We start from the raw sequence: 20273 nt of genomic DNA, 5'->3' as shown, positions 1-20273 counted from the left end.
CGTGATATTGGCGTTTTTCGTGCATATCTGGGTCGAAAAGGAGGACAAGCCAGCTTGAATTTGGCAGACGACTCTAGAGAAAGGAAGACTTTTCTCCTCGACCTTGCTCGATCGTGAATCCAACACCTTGTTACCAGACCGTCTCACACTTATCGATTCTCGGTCGGTCGGCAGACGATGCAGCAGGCCTCTCTTTAACCGCGCCTAATTTGTCTTCTTGAAGAGCTCCCTTTACGTTAGCTTGCATTTCAGTCGAACTCTCGTCTCGGCTTACGTCACAGAAAAAAAAAAACCAAAAACAAAATACGCAACACAAATTACATGGCGACGTCGGAGTGACAAAGATGGAGTGTTTTTTTGTGTTTTTTTTTTGATAATGTTAACCGGCAGAATGGTCGATGATAAATGAGGTTGAGTATCTCTTGAAAATCTTCCCATTTGTATGTTGTGTTTACTGTTTACTCATACCTGCCCACTATATCAGACTTTATGTATGTGATACAAATTTTCAGACTCGCACGCAGAACTCAACGACCAGTCTCCGAGAAAGATATTTGATGTAGACACGATGTGTAGCCGTTTTATTACAGTTTTATTGCCACATTTTCGTCTCATTGATCCCCTTTTATTTTATAGGCTGTATCCTCGTACAAACAACAATATAGAGCATGCGCTCACGTCACAGAAAACTGTCAGCGCAATATAAGTGGGGTTTATAGGTATAATAAGCGTAGAAAACCTCCATAAAAACACTTTCGCTGCGTAGTGCATGTAATGAAATATCACCATTGCACATTAGAATGTCGTTTCCATCCCGTCCTTACTTTCCTGACCTTGTGGATGATAAATTGACGCGAACTCGATGGGATTATTAAAGGGCAATCTGCCCCGATTCTACTTTCAGTTCGTTCAATCTCGGCGTAGGTATTAACTACAGCAGTCCTATGCGTCTCTCTCGGACCTTTCAGATATCTATTTTTCTATGTGGCGGTCTCTGTATGACAGAGACCGCTATAGAGACTTGTCCTCATCATTCACTGGAATCATCCCTCGAAATCATCCCTCGAAATCATCCCTCGAAATCATCCCTCGCCACTATGGAGCTACATAATATGTGTTGTAGCTCTATGATACACAATCTTGCTAACAATTTCCAAGCGTACATCTCTGGGTAAATTTGAGAATCAATAAGTTAACGAATAAGACTTAATAATTCTCTCTCTCTCTCTCAAATCATAGCTTCAAGAATATTCCGTGTTATGTTATACAAGTGAGGTATCACTGTAAAGGGTTTGTTTGCTTTGTCTGACAATGGACCCGCCAAAAAATGTTTAAGAATGGTATTTACATTTCCCACCTTTCTCTTTCCAACAAAAATATTTGAATACGACCACATTTCTTTCGTCTTCTTATCCGCTCTCCAACCATCACCTGTCACACGTAAGGGGCGCTGTGCTGCTCCTTTGCGAATAATTATCCTTCGCTTTGTTCTTACCGCCTTACCATCGGTTTTATTGTGTCTGTAGCGTTGTACTTTTCCCCATTTGCTTTGCCCCTTTACTTAATGGCACCGTCAAAGAACTGCGCTTGTGATCGAACGCAATCGGCGGGACGCGTAAAGAAAATCGAAAAGATGCCTAGTGGGAATGATTTTCACATCTTTGAGCAAGCACAGGTACAAACAGGCCCCTCGAAGAAAGGCCTTCAAATCGCACGAGATTTGGTCCCCCAGGAGTTTCGCTTTTCCTGATTTGTATGTACAGACGGCCAAAAATGTGTGCTTCCCATTTATCACAAGAAAGAATCGACTGCTTCCCTTTAGTCCCATTTACATTATGCTCAATCTTTATCATAAATTGCATGTATTCATAGGCTTACATTTCTCTTTTGCTTGTTTGTCCAAGTTCCCCCCCCCCTTTTTTTTACTGTGAACATGGTGAATGTGGTTCCATTTTCCACGCTGCAGTTCCTGATATAATTTACAGCCCCACCGATATATCCGATCACTTAAAATGTTAATTATTAACGAAAAGGTGAGAATAACCGAGGACGGGCTCCCAAGACAACGCATGTCACAGCGCCTATATCTAGGCTAAAAGATAAATATTCCCATGGCAAACAACATGAAGGGAACTACGTGGGCCTAAACAAAACTAAGACCCGAGGAGGAGAGTTACAGAAGAGTCGTTGTGTGGGATCAGTGATAAGGGGAAAAAACCTAGAAATGTCACTATGGCTACTATTATGTCTCCGTCATATAGCATTATTATCCCAATATGTCTACAGTAGACCTACATATTACCAATGTAAAACAATATTACATGATTGGCCAATAATCATAATGTGGTAATTATACACCAATTTTCACGAAAATAATTAGGGCCACTTCAAAGTATTGAAAATTGGTGGAATTTTAGCACTTTCGCTCGACCTTTGACCCCACGGTCCAACGCTATCCCTATACATAATCATTGTCTGATTACGCTATAGGTATAAATTCAGTCATTTCCAGGGTATGGAGAAAATAGTGTATTATTCCAGCATAAAATAGTTTAATTTGATCGTATTACGGTGACATTTGACCGTTGACCTTTGACCTCATCAGCCCAAAACGTAGGTAGAATATCAATGTCAGGCAATGCATGTATATGCACTAAGTTTCATGAAGGTTGGCGAAGATTGACAAAATTGATTACAGGCGGATGGATGGAAAGATGGACGGACAACCTAATGCCTCCGGTTACACTTTGTGTCGGAAGTATAAAAACATGTTAATCCAAAAAGAGATTTTTTTTTTATTTATTTGTGTTTTTTTTTTTTTTTTTTTACGTCTCGTTGAAATGAGCTGTACTCCAACGCAACAATCTTGATGGATTCAAAATAATTTGTTCGAGGGTCTTCTGGGATATAAATAATGAGAGCTAGTTACCATGTGATGTTTAGTATTGATGATGACGTCAGCATTTGCCCTGCAAATTTTTCTTCTATCTTTTAGTTCTTGTTGTTTTGTTCTTAAACACGGTATGCATGGCCTACACTGTCTTAGCGACTTGACAAATGCAGTCACTTGAATCTAAGAAGCGGCGACCCGAAAGGCTGAAGTCGTTTATTAGATAGCTGCGGCGGCAAGGGAGTGACAAGGCCGTTCCTTACTTATCTTTGCCGGTAATAGGCATGGAAGTTGGGGAGGGCGGCAAAGAATGAAAGCAGGACATTAAGAATGACGGAAGGAATTATGTGAAGTCAGCTATGACGTATACGGTCGGCCACGAGCGGTAGGCAGACCAAGTTAATACGTGATTAAACGGAACTCGGCATTATGTCAAACTCGCATTTCCAACAATGTCGTAATTAGGAAACTTGTAATTTTTAATGTAGAAAGAGTATACTTACTCAAGAATATGCATTTTTATATCATTTCCAAGATTTCCAGTGAAGACAGTTCATATCAGTTTAGAATCGTTTTAAGCGTACAACAAGTGACAAATGCAGTGCTACGTCTTTGATGCCAATGTGCAATCTAACCATACGTCCGTCACACAGGAATCATTCAGGTTCATGATATAACTTTTCGATTTGTATTGAACACACAGTTGCGCTGTATGAAACGAAACAAAATACACAGGAAAAGAGAATTGTTCGCCTCCGTGTATTTTGATGAGAGCGAGAAAAGGAATAAGAAAAGAACCTTCAAAGGGGGCTGGAATAAAGACTAACACTTTATCTTGTCCTCAGCTGGGAACATAGTAACATATGTCAGGAAGAAATCTACTCTCCTTTTTGTGATATCAGATAAATAGTGGACTTGAGAAAGGCTGCTTTTTGGGCAACGTCTTCTCGTTCTAACTCGACGGGTTTCTCCTTCCTCGAATAAATCCCTAATCAGCTAGAGCGTGGTCAGCTGATAAGATTAGTTAGGTAGAAAGCACTCGGAACTCTCTTCTCGGAGTACTCGTGCAGCAGAAAAATCACGGTCCTTTTCCACATGCTCACAATAATCTACAAAAACCGACTTTCTCGCCGCAGGGATGTCTGTAAACAGTATAGCGGAAAGTAGGTCTTGTTACGCCGGACATAGTAGGGTTCAATGCACTCCGCGATATCGCAAAGTGCTTCACGCAAACACAGGGAGCCAGGATCGTCAATCCGTTCAAATAAAGCATCGGCTAGACAGACTAGCAGCTCCATCACATCTTCATCTTCGTGCAAATATCAATATTGACTGGAAGTAGTCGCCATGTTTCCAAACTCTAGCCGTCTGTCCAGGAGAGTGGCAAGCTCGGAAAGACATTAACTCTGACAGCGTCAGGCCGAATATTTCCAGTAATAAATAGGAGGAAATATAAAGAATATGATTGTAGTAATCCAGATTGAGGGGTAGAGCAGGTACTCTTTTTCTTGTTGCTGCTGTGACGACGATGACTTCCCAAGGGAAGTTGAAGAGTACAAAGATCTATCTATCTGGTTTTGTCGAGCTTGAAATTTATCAATTTTCTTGATAACTTTATACATATAATTATACACAGATATTGAAACACATAAACGCACGTACTGTTCATATATGAGTACGTGTTACAAACAATGTTTTCTCCTTTTTTTCTCTCTTTTTGATGTTGTAGTCGATGTTAACATTTCTTGAGACTGGAAATCCCCGTCATCGTGAACGTATTTACTCGTTACAGGTGACGAACATTGCAATATGGATATCCCACTGATTCACATGAATTCTTTTCTAAGAGTTTGAATTCATAGTTAGATAGGAACTGGTTTCAAAAGATTAGATTGATGAAAAGCAAACTGTCCACGATCAGCCTGGAAATTGAAGGTCGGGTCATTGCATACACGTAACTCTATTCTTTGTACCAGCTCTATACAACACGAGAGAGCAATCATTGAGAAAAAACAATAACAACTAATCAACAACCAATCAGCTTTGAGCATCTATCTTATTGTTATGGCAAATATTGTGAAGCAAACCATGCTGCCTCATTTTAATGCATCCGGGCCCTTGAAGAAGTCTATTTACTGTCAACTGTGACATCACGCCAAGAATCTGGCGACGTAACCTCGTTCTTGACTCGAAATCATTACAGCAGCCGAAAGCCGACACCGAGCTGTGTCGATTAGCTGCACGATTGGGGGCGCACTACCGTCGGAAATATTCGACAGGTGAGGGCGATCACCAGAGGGGCACGCTGTGGACCGCAGCGCATTATGATCCCAGGATATTGCGGTGTCCCCCGATGTTGTAATTTAAGGTAATATGGCGCCGCATGAAGCTGGACGTTGTTTTTACGTCCCTTGGCAGAGCGATCGGACGTATCACATCAGTTGCTGCGGAGTGAGAATTTTACGGTCGTCACTCATTTGGTTGATGATGCATTTAGTCGTAACGGGGCCATCAATTTCGTCGTGATTAAAAACAAATAAGCCTCGCCATCTCTTCAACTCCACCGCGCAGTTTTATTGAAATATTGGAAGCTGGTTGGAAGAGGGACACAGCTCGGATGGCAAAATCAGCATGGAGCTTAGAACACACACACAGGCACACACTCACACGCACTAACACGACCATCATAAACACTCCCTCAAACGTACATTCACAAACACATCACCCCACAAAGGCACCAATATCCATTACACATCCATCTACACACGCACGCGAATAAGATTATAGGCTTTGAAATCAAAACTATGTGTTTTTTTTAATTGTGAGATTTTATTAGGACCGCTTATAATGGACATAGAATTAGGATATTAGAGAATTTCTCGTTTGAAAAGAAATATAAAGCTTAGTTAAGACATATTCCTAGATTTGACGCAGTTAATTCCCTGTAGGCCTACTGCAAAAGAAATGCAAAAACATAAACAAAGACAAAATAAAAACGAAAACATACGCAAGTACGTAGGCACGCATCTTTTTTATGATAAAAATATTTCTATTTGAATTCCGTTTGATGTCACCGTCGTTCTCACGAATACAAGCATTCACCTTGAGGCTTGATCAACGTGATTAGACTGAAAAACATCTTCTTAATCATACAAAATAGATAGGTTTAATTGAAACACACACACGCACGCACACACATACACACACACACACACACACACACACACACACACACACACACACAAATATAACATACGTGTGCGTCAGCATGCTTCTCCTGTGCAAAAATTGACAGTCTGCATTTGGTGTACATCATCGGTGGAAGTCAACAATAGCCGAGAAATGAGCCAAGATTTCTGTTGCGTGGGTGGACCGATTGATTTCCGCGAATGGTAATAAAATCCACAAACTAAGAAGAATTTTATATCTCCTTTTATTCGCAGAAAACTCGCTAAATTTGACTGGAAAAAAAATGTACGTTTGGCAAGATGACTGCAAGCTGCATTTACTCATTTTTTATTTTTTTTATATTTTTCTCTTTATAAATACTATCTGAGAAAACACAATGGAAAAGGGAAAATGTCATAATTGTTGTCAGATGATGTGATTAAGATTTGTTTTCTTCCTTGTAACATTCTTCCTTCAGGACACCGATCACTTATTGAGAATGCTATGAAATTCATAATTTTTAAAACGCTATATTAGATATTATAAATCACTCCTGTGAATAATGTATAGACACACAAAAGCACACTTCGGTCTTTTGCTACCCATTGGTCTTTCGAAATTCTAATGACATTTCTGAAACTAAAATTTGATAAACAACAATATCGGACTCACATGAAAGATCTGAATTGTTTGCTCATCATGAATTCCAGCTTATGAAACACTAACAATAGATAGTAAATAGGGTCCTACTACTAGTATACAGTAACAAAATACATTACCAAACGACATGAAGATGGCTTCCAGATGGGTTAATGTTACTAAGGGATGGTGTCTCTCTCACCTCTCCGAACTATAACCAAGAGAGATTCGATTTCTATCTCTACCATTATCTTCTAATCTAATAGCAGTATAACTCCATCTCAACTTTGAACTCTTCTCCCATTTTGAAATACTCTCGGCTGAAGCAAAACTCAGGCATCTACAGTATTTTCTTTGTGGGAAGATCGGGCTGTTACGTGTTATCGGACAAAAATAAGTGCGAGTTAGGATGCATTTCCTTTTCCACTCGTATCAAATTTCTTCAGGTGCAGAAAAATTATCGGAAAATTAAGTGATGAAACTTGATCTCGCGTATTCGAATTATAGGCTCTTTCCTCGCGCGTGCCGGCCTGCCACGAGATATGGTAACAAAAGAAAGTGGTTGAGTCGATAAGAAGGCAAAATTCTCTTCTCTCCCCTGGCGTGTATTGATTGATATGCGTGAATGCGGAGAGCGTGCTTACGGCTGCAACACTGAGAAGCGCAGCACCCCTGCCTCGAGGCGGCGCCCTTTATTATGGTATGAAACCAAGACAGTCTCTCGGGACATTCTTCTTCCTTCTCTCTCTCTCTCTCTCTCCTCTTCTTCCTCCTCCTCCTTCCGTGTCTTTAATAAATCTTATCTCTCTCTCTTCCCATCTCTTAATCTCTTTCCTCTGTCTCTCTGGCCCACTTTTTTTTTTTTTTTAACAATGGCGTACAATGCAAGAAGATATGTATGAATCTGAATGCTCCCATCCACAAGAGAGAAAAAAGATAATCGGCATAATATCCTTATATTAAAGAGAATGTGATTTCTCTCTGTATGGAAATAGTGACCTCTTTTGACATCTCGGGTGACTCTCCTTTTATCACAAAGAGTTCCAGAATCGTTTTCCACGAGACGGCAATAAATCTAACGGAACACAATGGACTGCTACAAAGTTTTATTCAGGTCAATTGATATTCGTTACTCGCACAAATGAGGTTGAGGACCGGATAATTTGAGATATACGGAAGTTTCTAGGATCGCTTTGAGGAGTTGGTTGTTATAAAGGGAACTTTTTTTCCATGAGATGAATGTAATGTCATATTGGACTTGAGTACAGGGGGTAGGAGAAAATGTTCGACCGTAAATCCGAAAACTTCACATCTAGGCAAGATTACTGTACTGTTTGAGTGTGGAACACTATTATAAGACTATAGTAATGACATTGATAACTGTAGCATTTCTGTGATAACTAAGTTTATAACGTTAGAATGATTGTGACTTATAGAATGTTTCTTGACAGTTTGAATGTTAATCCCCAACATCCCCGATCCATTTTGGTGTATACACACTGTGTATGTCTCAATAGACATGAGCGTTTAGTGAATAATTGCAACATATCTCCCTGGGTCTAGGGCAATTATCCCCTGGACAATTACCCCAGACCCTTCAATTGACCCTAACCCTAATCCTGAACTTAATCCTAATCCTAACCCAAACTCTAACCCTTAACCTTATCCTAACCCAAATCTTTAATCTAACCCTGTCACTAACCAATATTCAGCGGGGGGGGGGGGGGGGTATTTGCCCTGATACGGGTCTAGGGCCATTACCCCCTGGACAATTACCCCAGACCCTTCATTCCTTTTCATGTGAAATTTTAACTTAGTGTGCCTAATTGTGGAGACTATTATAGCTGCCTCTTCCTCAGACAAAGATTACCATACCATTTGCATTCTCCTCTCCTCAGAGCATTAAAACATTGCAGAAAGCATACCACACCGTATCATTATGAATAAATCAGTGTTGGCCAAGATGTTTCAAATTCGTATTATGTAAAGCTGATCATTCTGTAAGGTCAATTTCGTCGTATTACTTTCAACGGTGCGTCAGCGGCGACACTGCATACATTATGTATAAGTTGTTATTATTATCAATGGCAATAGAAGTATAATAGTAGTAGCAGCAGAAGTACATAATGAATATGTAGCCCTCCTTCGGTTACACACATGCGCAAGAAGAAGAAGGGGAAGAGGAGGAGGAGAAGTAGAAGAAGAAGATGATGAAGAAGAAGAAGAAGAAGAAGAAGAAGAAGAAGAAGAAGAAGAAGAAGAAGAAGAAGAAATGGTCACAGAGGCCTTAATGAGACTGGAATATTTCAAGGATGTCTAATATATCATGCGATAAATGCCTTCGTATATAGGAAATGGTCTACGGATCAGTCAAGCCAACGCACATTACATCCAGTATTCACAATATGTGCGACAGAAATATATGTAGTCATCATTGTACTGCCTGGCCTGCTGCAGGGTCGCCGCATTGTCATGAATATGGATACACGTAAACCAAAACTCGTTGCACGGAAAGTAAGAGCGGTTTTCATTTCAGTGCTGTGTGTCTATGTGTCTGTGTCTGTGTGTGTGTGTGTGTGGGGGGGGGGGGGGGGGGTAGGGCTGGCTTGGAGTAGAAATATACTCATATTCGCCCGACTAAGGACTAAACTCATTTGCAGTCAATATATCACAATATTGCATATTGCGACTGATTTCCGTCAGACTCCGGCCAAGCAACAAAAGTAAAGGCTTAGACATTGTAGCTCCATGGTGTAACAGGCAAGTACTTTCCAATACTGCATAAAGACTTCAACTGTCAGTGATGTTGTGGGTTTTTAAATGGCGATAGATAATGAAGGGAGGTGCAATTAAAACGACATGATAATGATTGTTAAAATAACCAAATACATTCAAGAATTATGTATTGCAAGGGGAAAACAGATCTCATATGCCTTGTAAACAAGAGCAGGAATTGATCGACCTTATAGGCATACTTCCTAAACAAAAGTAAGCTATGATAAATCAAAGAATTACCTGGGAGTCTTGCTTCGCTCGACATAAACGTAATAGACAAAGATGCACAAATGTAGAATGGTCGCAAGTACTGGTAGACGCAATGAATTGATTCATGATAACTTTAATAGTCCAGAATATTGAATTAATCAGATTTTGTAATAAAAAGGTCATATCGGACATTGAAGTGCTTACGAACGTTACCGATCGTAATGGAGGGCTAGTCCTTTTTGTATTGCAGCGCAGAAACAGGTTTTCAAGATAGGTTTTTGTTCCTCGTCATTTGGCTGAATCTCACAAGGTACCACCAGGCTTCCATCCTCTTTACCCCCAGACACTCCTCCTCTCCTTCCAAAGCTCGTTGTCGCCATGGAAACCGCATGCTCTGTGACGAGGTTTCATCCTCAGAGCAGCGATAGATACTATTAAAATTCCAGCTGTGTTTACACTGACGTTTGGGTTTAAAAAAAGAAACTCACCAAAATGGAAAAGCGTCTAGCTGTAATTCTGGAGCTATTTGAAACGACCCAGTGCTATCAGTACAGCTGGGCGAGACGGACTAACGAACCGACAGACTGACAGACAGACGGAAAGACAGACAGACAAATGGATTGATTAAAGGATTTACAGAGAGAGTGAAGGATTTGTGGGGGAAAAGAAGGAATGGGGCACTAGCAGACAGATGGACATTACGGCAAATTCCAGACCAGGTAAAATTTAAGCTGATAATAAAGGCTAAGTTTTCATTAACACAAACGATGAAAACTTGATCAAAATCAGATAATGAATAAGGAAGTTGTAGTATTGTGAAGTTTCGCTAAATTCACAAAGCACTTTTTGAATAGTTATCATAAATCTCCAAGTGAATGAGCTGATGGCATTATTATACTTTGTACGCAGAATCTTGAAAGTCCATTTCTTTCTTTTTTCTTTCCCCAGTCTTAAATCTTCACATCTTTGTACATGGTCACTGAAATATTGTGAGTTGACGAAATAATTAGCTTAGTCATTAGCATATCAATATCAACTGTTCGAAAAATGTTTTGAAAAAAAAATGCCGAAACCTCACAATTTCATACTTCAGTCATCTTTTATCCAATTCGATCAAATTTTCGTAGTAACGGACCGGTGCCTATTTACTCTTTCTTATCAGCCTACATTTTAGCTGGTCTAGAATTCTCCTTTAAAATACTTGCTCAGGAAAATAATAGAGATGGGGGAAATGGGATTGGATATTAAATAATCAAAGAGAGGAAAGATGTATATAGGAAGGAAGCCAGTCTGTAAGATGCCTGCGAACAAGTAGAATGATACATGGAAATGCCATTGGAAGACAATTATGACCTATGACTGTTATGAGAATTGCTGATCTCTTAACCGTGAAACATGGAGGGGGTAGATACAAATGAGGTCAATGTAATTAAAGTTGACAGCTCCCATTTCAATAACATTGCATTATTCTCTCCATTGTTACAAAGTGCGGATAATCCAATTTTAGGTAAGACCTTTAATGTCAAGGCATCAAAAAAACATCCAAACTCTCCAGAACCCCTCCCCCTCCCAAAAAAAATTCACTTTATCAATGTTTGCTCTTTATTGACTGATATTTATGTCAAGTTATCAGGATAGTAAATGCGTCTTTCATTATCTAGATATGGCAGAATGTGAGCTGGTTTACATACCAGAGGACAGCAGACTCTAATAACATGGATGTCTTGTATCAAGACTAGTTGCCATCGATGCTCTAGCCCAGACAATGTGGCAATGATCTTGCTTGTCCTTTCATCTGACATAACTTCAGTAAATTGGAACCGACTTTGGAGTTAGACTCTCGTCTCATGTGAGCCCGACTTCCTCTGGCCTGGATTGGAATCAAGTAATTGAAATTGGAACCTGGTAAACAGGGCAAAGAGGTCACATGGTGCGAGGGAGAATCATAGAATTTCCTCTTATAGAGTCGATCCTTTCAATCGTGCTTTCAATGGAAAATTGCTTTTCGTATGTAGATATGAAATTCTATCATCTTACGAGCCGCATATTCCATACTATCTAATATTTTTTTTTTTCGCGAAGCGAGTAAATTTTAATTGATATTCAAGAGACACCGTAAGCGCCCTTCGCCCCGTATATGGCGAGAAGCGTTTGTTAGCAGTATGGGCGCACACCGGCACGGACGTCGGTGAATTCCCGGCTCAAGTTTAAAACAGGGCATAGACGCTATAACCGGCCTGTTTTACAACGATTTCTTTTCCTATACGGAAGGATGCATGTTTGTCTCGCCACAAAAATCGAATGCGATGGAAAAGTGACTAATGTAGTCAGCAAAGATCAGCGTTTCCCTGCTTTTTAATTGAGATTAAGCCGATAAAAAAAAAATCAAAATTCAAGGTTTGACTCATCATTCATACTGTTTTGTTTACCCAACTGCCCATGCGATATAATACGAAATCAAAATAATGAAATCATTCTACACCAGAGTTTATCAACACAGCAAGAGATTTTGGTGCAAATCGGATATTCCATGCCAAACAGTCAGTATTGGTCAGAAAACACAATTTAGGTTTTTCCATGATCCAAATCATTGACTACTATCCCAGCCATGATCCAAACCATGGAGCCAGCGAATTTTTCCCTAAAGAAACGATCCTTTCGGTCGTGCATGCTTTCAAAGGAAATTGCCATATGTTTTTCGTCGTAGGTAGATATGAAATTCATTTCTTTCACGAGCCGTAGATTTCATACTATCTAATCATACAAAAGGAATCAATTTACTGATGATAATCTTGTGCAAACTACTTTTTACGAATTGATAAATTGCTATTTTGTAAATATTTTTTGAAAAAAAAAGGCTAGCGTCCACTTGCCTTCCGTATGACATGCTGTAGTAATGGTAAATATAGAAAGATGTATATGGGAAAATGATCATAAATTGTTTCGAAACCAATATAATCAAAACCGCTTTGCAATGAATAGTCACACTTAACATTCATTCCCTAAATCAAGTATAAGATCCATTTGTAACATTTTGTTGTGATAACTTCTTGTTTGTGAGATTCCCGATCCCCTCAAACTGTGTGCCTTATTAGGATGTGGGGGTACAAAAGTGCAATGACGTGATAATCCTTCGTTATAGATCGTACGATACGAGATTAATCGATCACTAAATATCGATACCAGCTGCTTGTACCCACACGACATAAAATCCCCTGTAAAGATTGATAATAAAGCCATCTACAAGACTAGACCTAGTAAATAATTGCTGCAAACTCCCCCACCCCTCCCTCTTTCTCGCTGCCTATCTCTTCACCTCCTTCTCTTTGGATATATTCAAATGAAAATGCCATTGTTCTCCGCCCACCTGTCGTTGCCATGGCAACCCTGGCTGAATTCAATATATATGTCAGTTATCATCATCATCGGGAGAACAAGTAATCAGTCGTAAGTGGGTGACCCACATTTAGTGCTGTCCATAATACAACGTACTTCTAACGTATAAGGAACGTCAAATTAGTGATTATATAAACAAACGTGTGATGATAAATATTTTCATTAAAAGGTGCATACGATGTCTTCCGAGGAAAAAAAAAAAATCACGGCTTTCAACAACTATAGCGACGGATGAATTCAATTCTGCATGTTGAACAGAATCCCCAATAAGCTCGTACACGTCCAGTTAACATCGGTTTTGAGTGGAGTCATAATCCACTACAAAGGGAAAACACACAGGGTGAGTAAAGAGAGAGGGGGGGGGGGGGGGGGCTATGCGAATGTTCTATCTTGATATTTTAGCGTACTGATACAACATTGTACAAGGTAATCATGTCCAAAGACTTTTCTACGTGTATGAAGCAGTCCTTCAGTATGCAAAGGTAAAACTTGAAGAATAATGATAAAACAGTTCTATGTATACTCATCACGTTTAAAGACTCATTTAAATAATTTCTAAACTGTCATTGGTCGGCTATCGATCACATGACTCGCTTACCAACTCTCCACAGAGTGGTCCTACTTTAAGATAGCTACCTTCACTCCTTCAATATCAAAAGACAATTTGTAATACATTTAATTGGAATTATAAAGAAATGCTTCTAAATGGGTTAATTCTAAACTCTGTCTAACCCATTCTTAGAAGTTGATTTGTCCCTACCCTTTGTTTCCATAAAGTTGTTTCTCCGGAATGCCATCAGATACTGTTATTCCCTTTCGCTCACTCGAAAAGAGATAAACTAAGTATAAAAGGGACATACGACAGAATGAGCACGTTTTTAGTGGTCTAAAGCCACGAATTATTCATCACACTTGAAATCCAGATGCAGGGCTGAAGTCCTCCCAGTCTACAGCGACCGGATTGCAGAGAAGTAGGTTTTGAGTTGTTGATACATCTGTACCTGTGAAAAACAAAATGACCAAATATAATTGCATAAATAGACTAGTTCGTACTTCCACTTTGTACATAAGCAGAAAAGTGTCATTTATGACAAGTATGATTTTTTTTTTAAATTCACTGAGATGACAAGTATGATTTTTTTTTTTAATTCACTGAGATAAGCATCGGTGATATACAGTCAGGCACAGGCGCAGAAAACTGCGCCTGTCGAAAAGCGCCGTATTCTGCTATCATGAATATTATAATGACAATACCCATCATGCCACGCGATGCTCGTAGTGTAAAAGGCATGGAGAAAATTTAGGTGATGAAGACACCAAATCGATATTAATTTCGTACGAAAATTCTAACCTTGACACTTTTCTGATATTTCCTCTGTAGTAAGCCAAATACCTAATCTTGCATAATAATCATTTCTAGGGGAATAAAACCTTGACATCTTGCGTAATTCTGGTCGGAATACATAATTAGGTAAATGTTTTTTGAATGACCACCGGTTTGCCCTCTTTTTAGCCTTGTGCAACAGGTGTTAGCTTGTGTAACAGAAATGTACTCCTTCCTATCAGACCTTCCTCTCTCCTTTTCTCTCTCTCTCTCCCTTCTCCTCTCTCATCTCCTCTCTTGGCCTCTTTCCCTTTCTCTCCCCCAACACAGCCACCTTCCATTTCTCAACGCATCATCTCTTTCCCCCTCTCTCTCCTCTGTGGTACTCTCCCCGGCAGGTTGGGTTCTTATCTCTGTTGAGTAAACATAGGGCAGCAGTTTAAAACAGCGAAAGTGTTGTGAAAGTGCGGCCAGGCTCTCTGTGGGGCCTACCTCGTACCTCCCTGGTCTTGAACTAACCATGGGCAAAGCACAGAGGCAGGGGCTATGCGATAGGTATTGCAGTTTTAGATTAGATTCCAGAGAGACAGAGTTATAAAAGGGAGCACATATAGTTAAACATGAGTTATCAGAGTTAATTGCAGATGATTCTGCAAAGGAAGCAGAACAGCGTAACATCGTAACAGCAAGGTAATCCTAATGACTCCTACTTCATTCTCAATCTCACTAGCCTATTTCTTGATTTATAAATGAGCTATGGTCAGTGTGGAGAGACCTATATAGCGCATGGTGTTTGTTGGTGAGAGCGTGTGGCTCTGGATGTGCCTGATGCATGCTGTATTTCGATATAATTATGGTGATACAATGCAGTATACACATACATACTATCGTGTTTTGGCAATTTGTCTTGCATACAGTACTTAGTGCACTGCAAATCAGTAAAAAGCAGTAACGGGCGCCTGGTACACAGACGGTATCAGTGGAACCGACTGTTCGCGGAAACTACGAGAATCGATTGTAGCCGGCACACTTGCTCGGCGCTCGGGCGGATAACCCCAAAGTAGCAGTTTTCTGCGCCTGGCGGGAGGCGCAGTTTTCTGCGCCTGTGCCTGACTGATATAACGATTATTCATGTAACACTTTTAACTGCTGCTTCTCAGCACATCCACCTGACAGCAATGAAGGGTTCATTAAGCAGTGTTAAAGCTTGATATTTGGCAATAGTGATAGAAAAGGTTTGTTAATGCATTCATTGCTAAACAATGATAACGGACGTTTCCGCAAGTGTCAAGTGTCACCTGAAGGGTCATTTTATATAGTCATTTGGTCTACGCAGGTTAATTCTTTGTTTGAACATGAATTCCATAAATGAGTTATTCATTACGTCACTTTGACAACTAGCGATGTGCCTAACCAACTGGAGAAAGAAAGGTCATTTTGAAAATATACACATGAGCTACTTACGGACTGGCTTATAAAGAACGCACATTATCCTACACTACTGGCGAAACATTGCAAACATCGTGTATCTTGTTCTCGAATCGCATTTTTTTTTTAATTATAGCGGAATGTATTTAGCAAGTAAAGAACCTAAAAGATTAAATCTCATGCCATCCTTCACATCCTAAATAGCATGAATAGATATCAATTATAAGACATTAAAGGAAAGGTCACGTGTTTTTGAGCATGCGCGTTGGGAGGGGTACAGGTATGACTGATTTGCATTGCAGACATGCTCTCCTCTCGTGGCCCCTCCTTGAGGTGAATGTCACGTGATCATCAGACGGACAAGCACCGTCTCCATCGCCACTGGCATGCTGCCCCAGACTGGCGAGGTGTCACCTTCTTTCGTAATGTTGTGACTGCCCTCTAGCGGTAGAAGCCCAATATGACATTCACCGATCACAAATTAAAACACTACGGAGCGCAGAATCAAACCACTTGAGCCGCTCTTAGGAAGGCAAAAACTACAGACAAAACAAAGTTCACAGAGATCAGCCGAGAAGTTTCCAGTCAGTGTGACAAAATGTTCAGTGCGTGGAAAATTATCAATTTCAATCTACTCATGCAGGCTTTATAAATAAAAAATAGTTTTAATGGAATTAGCCAAATGATTGCAAAAACTGCCACAATCGATCGATGTATGTACACAGGATTGTATGGAATAATCAAATCATGGAGTAATCTTGTGGCAGACAAAAATACTAATTTACTGCAGTACAGGGATTACTAATATCAAAAAGTCATCTCAACTGACCACACAAACTGATATCAACAAGACAGAGGGTAGATCTAATCAGGAGTGTTTCGCTGCAAGTATCCGACGACTTTTCGCTGCTCCACTCGTCATATCGGAGAGTGTTCGGCATGTCCTCCAAAGATTTAATACAATGGAGATGCATCAAAGAAAGCTGCATTATAAGTAATGTGTTAGGGAAGGTATCGATGATAAGGTCCATCCATGCAATGTGTGTAATATTATGATGTTTTAGTTTTTAAGGGCATGTGATGGTGTGTGTTTGTGTGTGTTGTGTGTGTGTGTGTTTGCGTGTATGTGTGTTTGCTTGCGTGCGTATATGCGTGTAAGTGCGAGTAAGTGCGAGTGTATATGCGAGTAAGTTGATTTCAACAATTTCTCTATCCTATATTTCGTTACATCCAGCTTCCACCGCCACCATGTCAGCCGCCACCACAACAGGTACCGCCCCCATCGTAACCACCTTGGTGCTCGAGGTACCGGAGGAACACCTTTATTCCAACGAGGCCCGTCTTGAGTGGACCCTGACCACCGTTGACCCACCCCCGTCAAAGGTCATTAATTATTACGTCACCTTCCAGCTTGAGGGCAGCAACTCTAAAACGGTAATCACAGTCGATCCCGCCTTCACATCACAGACGCTTCCTAACCTGGAGCCGAATGAGCTGTACAGAGCGTTCGTAAAGGCCGTCTTCAACGACTCGGACACGCCCTTCGTGAACAGCGAGCTGAAACGGTTCACTACGCCGATGAAAAGTACGCATGCGCGAGATTGCTTATTGCTTCAGGGACAGAAAGGCATTAGTGTTGCTTGTCTTACGTGTCCAAAGAAGAGTAGCGTTAAAATGTCACTTATTAATGGCTCTCCCAAAAGACATATAATGGGTGTTTGACCTATCCAATCTTTTTGTGACACTGGCTCTTTACTCTTCCTTTCTGGTGGTAATACTAACAGTCAATTACCAGTTTATATCAAACATAATTATGTCATGCCTCAGCGTGTTTTATTTGCAGTTACAAGTCACAGTAACACCATCTTCTTGCTAATTTCAGCGTGTGTTCCAGTCGAAAATTTGTTGATGTAAAAATATATAAAGCAATCAGGCTTCCTTGGTTTTTAAAGCAGTAGACTGATGTAACTCTCGAGAAGAATGCCTTTACTGAAAAAAAAGCATAGTTAATAAAACCTCTCTTGTGGCACGAGTTAATGCTATGAAAAGAGAAAAAAAAAAGACTTAAAATGATATTTGAAATTGGGGATAACAACATTAACTTTATCAAAATATAACGAATATGATTACATTCCTCACCTAAATGTATTCATATATTTCTGCTAATGTGTGCAGTAGCTTCTCATTGTTATTCTTATATACGGGAACTGGAACTGTCTTTATTCTTCCTAACCTTGCTTAATCTCTGTTTACTGGCAAAGCTATGGTAGTTTGGCAGTGATCAACCGTGGTAATATTACGGGTTTTGTCTTTCCTTTTTTTTTTCACCTGAACGTGAACAGTGATCGCTCAGAGATATACGCTCCCAGGGGCATCAGAGCAGAGTCCCGTGGGGTGGTTTATATCCTCTGAACTTGGAGCACAAAGTCTGTGCTGGTATTTTCAAATTTTGTCTCTGAATTGCCAAGGCTCTAGCGGTGCTCTACGATAAAATGAAAAGGAGGCAAACAACACTGTGTTTTAATAGATCAAAAAGAATATACTGCAAAGAAACTCGTGCCCTAACATAAAAGTGATCGCATTAACTGCCAGACTACTATTGCTGTCTATACTATGAGTGCTATTTGCTTGCAATTTAAAGTTGACTGGTTGTGGGAGCAATACTCGGATTAATATATCAGCGCAGTGTTTCGATGTTTTTGTCTTCCTAATCGTAAAAATCTCTTTTCCCTAGAGTATCGGAGTAGTAGCATGGGCCCAAAAGAGTTCGTGATTCTTTTCACCATCTTCGCTCTCTGGGGCATGGCGATGATGAGATTTTTCTGTACGTGGAATAAGAAGATGAACTTGAGAGTAACCAAAGACACAATGAGGACTCGAGACGTGTCACCAACCCATCGCCATCTTGAAGCTTACAAGTCGCACTTCCAGAAAAAGGTTCATGGTGAGCGCTCATCACAGCGCCCTCTCACGAGCGACAAAGAGAAAGGTTTGGGAGGACGAACTTGGCAGCGTGGATCACAAACGATGAAAAGTTTCCGAGCTCGCGCCTCAAACTTTTCTAGGAGATCAAAATTTGGTGCCTCGAAATCATCAGCCCCGCCCTCCCCGATGAACCAACGTGTTCCACCAGAGTGCGAGCCGCTGAGGGAGACGGAAATTTTAGGGGAACCCCCAACGCGGCAGGAACTCTTGCAGAGGCAGCAAAGACTGCCTCCTCGGAGCCAATCACACGCCGCGGTCGCAGCGGCTGCAGCGGTGGTGGTTGGTGTGCCGGTACACGTGTCTTACCAGGCAGCTGGTGATGGGTCAGCTACGGTGACAGGCGGGCCGCCAAGCCCCGAGCGATCAGGCCAGTCCGTGATATGAAGCACGTGGGTAGAAGGTTGCCTTTCCTTGTAGTATCACGTGGTGCCATCTGTCCCACTGTCTGTCTGTCAGTATGCATGTCCACTCAGGTCACCACTTGTGTGTAGAGGTCTACAGAGGGTTACAGCTGCGCTTTACCGCCTACCTTTTCCCCCAGCATGTTTTGTGCACTTCTTCCAAAATTGGAACTCGTTTTACCTGACTTGCTATTTTGGTTTTATTTGCATTTGTCAAGACATGGTGATGTCATGCCAGTTTGACGCCATATTCTTGATATTTGTTTTCATTTGGTGCGTTTTGTTTTTGTTTCCACTGGCTTGCCATAGGCACATATATGGAATATGAATTTGTGGTGTTTTCCTGTATCGCATTACGCAATGCATTCTGTTTGCTTTGTGACGTCATTGTAGCACTCTTACAGATTCGTGTCAATGATTTGTACGTACTTGATATTTCTTAATAAGTGTCATTTATTTTAATCAATTGTTGTTGTGCTATTCACAAAGTTTGTCTTAATTTCTTTTGACTAAATTAGTGGGAATTGTAATAAAAGTAAGATAAAAAATGGGACATAAATTTAGTCAGAGACCACAAAATTTTGAAAGGAAATTCTTAACAAAATCATATATGACTAATTTGTGATGAAGTTTAGAAAAAAGTTCTGATACACCCTTTAATCCGTACATGAGCGCTACTGTATGTGTTATATATAATTATTGTACGTTTTCATTTGAGAGATAATCATTCCCATATCGTGCGTGTGATTTTCGTATTTCATAATTATCCTTTTTTGTCTGATTGATGTCCTTTTGCCGTTCAATTTTGATTTATCTTAGGTATGTTTGCCTTTATCAGCAGCCATTTGGCATGTTGTCACCTGACAAACATGATTCTATTCAATGTTATATATGTACTTAATTTTGCCTGCATTATCATGAATGATTGTATCAAAAGTATGTGTGTGTGCTCACTGTGTTTGTGTATGAATTTGTGTGTGTTTTTTTTTACAGTACAGTCAAGACAGTGAATTGATTGTGTCACGTCTAGCCATGTGTATGTAATCTTTGCACTACA

The 20273-nt window shown here is 40.3% G+C and overlaps 1 protein-coding gene across 1 annotated transcript in view; it reads left to right on the top strand.

Annotated features, from left to right (window-relative positions):
• Positions 1-19199, top strand: part of LOC140239347 (uncharacterized) — a 40884-nt gene extending 21685 nt beyond the window's left edge. Inside the window, exons 2-3 of the mRNA XM_072319222.1 lie at positions 17065-17415; positions 18565-19199. Coding sequence (XP_072175323.1) covers positions 17065-17415; positions 18565-19199 — 986 coding nt within the window. The remainder of the gene's footprint in view (positions 1-17064; positions 17416-18564) is intronic.
• The last annotated feature ends 1074 nt before the right edge of the window (positions 19200-20273 follow it).

The sequence above is a fragment of the Diadema setosum genome, chromosome 15 (assembly GCF_964275005.1).
Source record: "Diadema setosum chromosome 15, eeDiaSeto1, whole genome shotgun sequence".
In the NCBI taxonomy this organism is placed as follows: Eukaryota; Metazoa; Echinodermata; class Echinoidea; order Diadematoida; family Diadematidae; genus Diadema; species Diadema setosum.
Note: the sequence above shows the minus strand (reverse complement) of the source record. Positions and strands in the feature narration are given on the sequence as shown.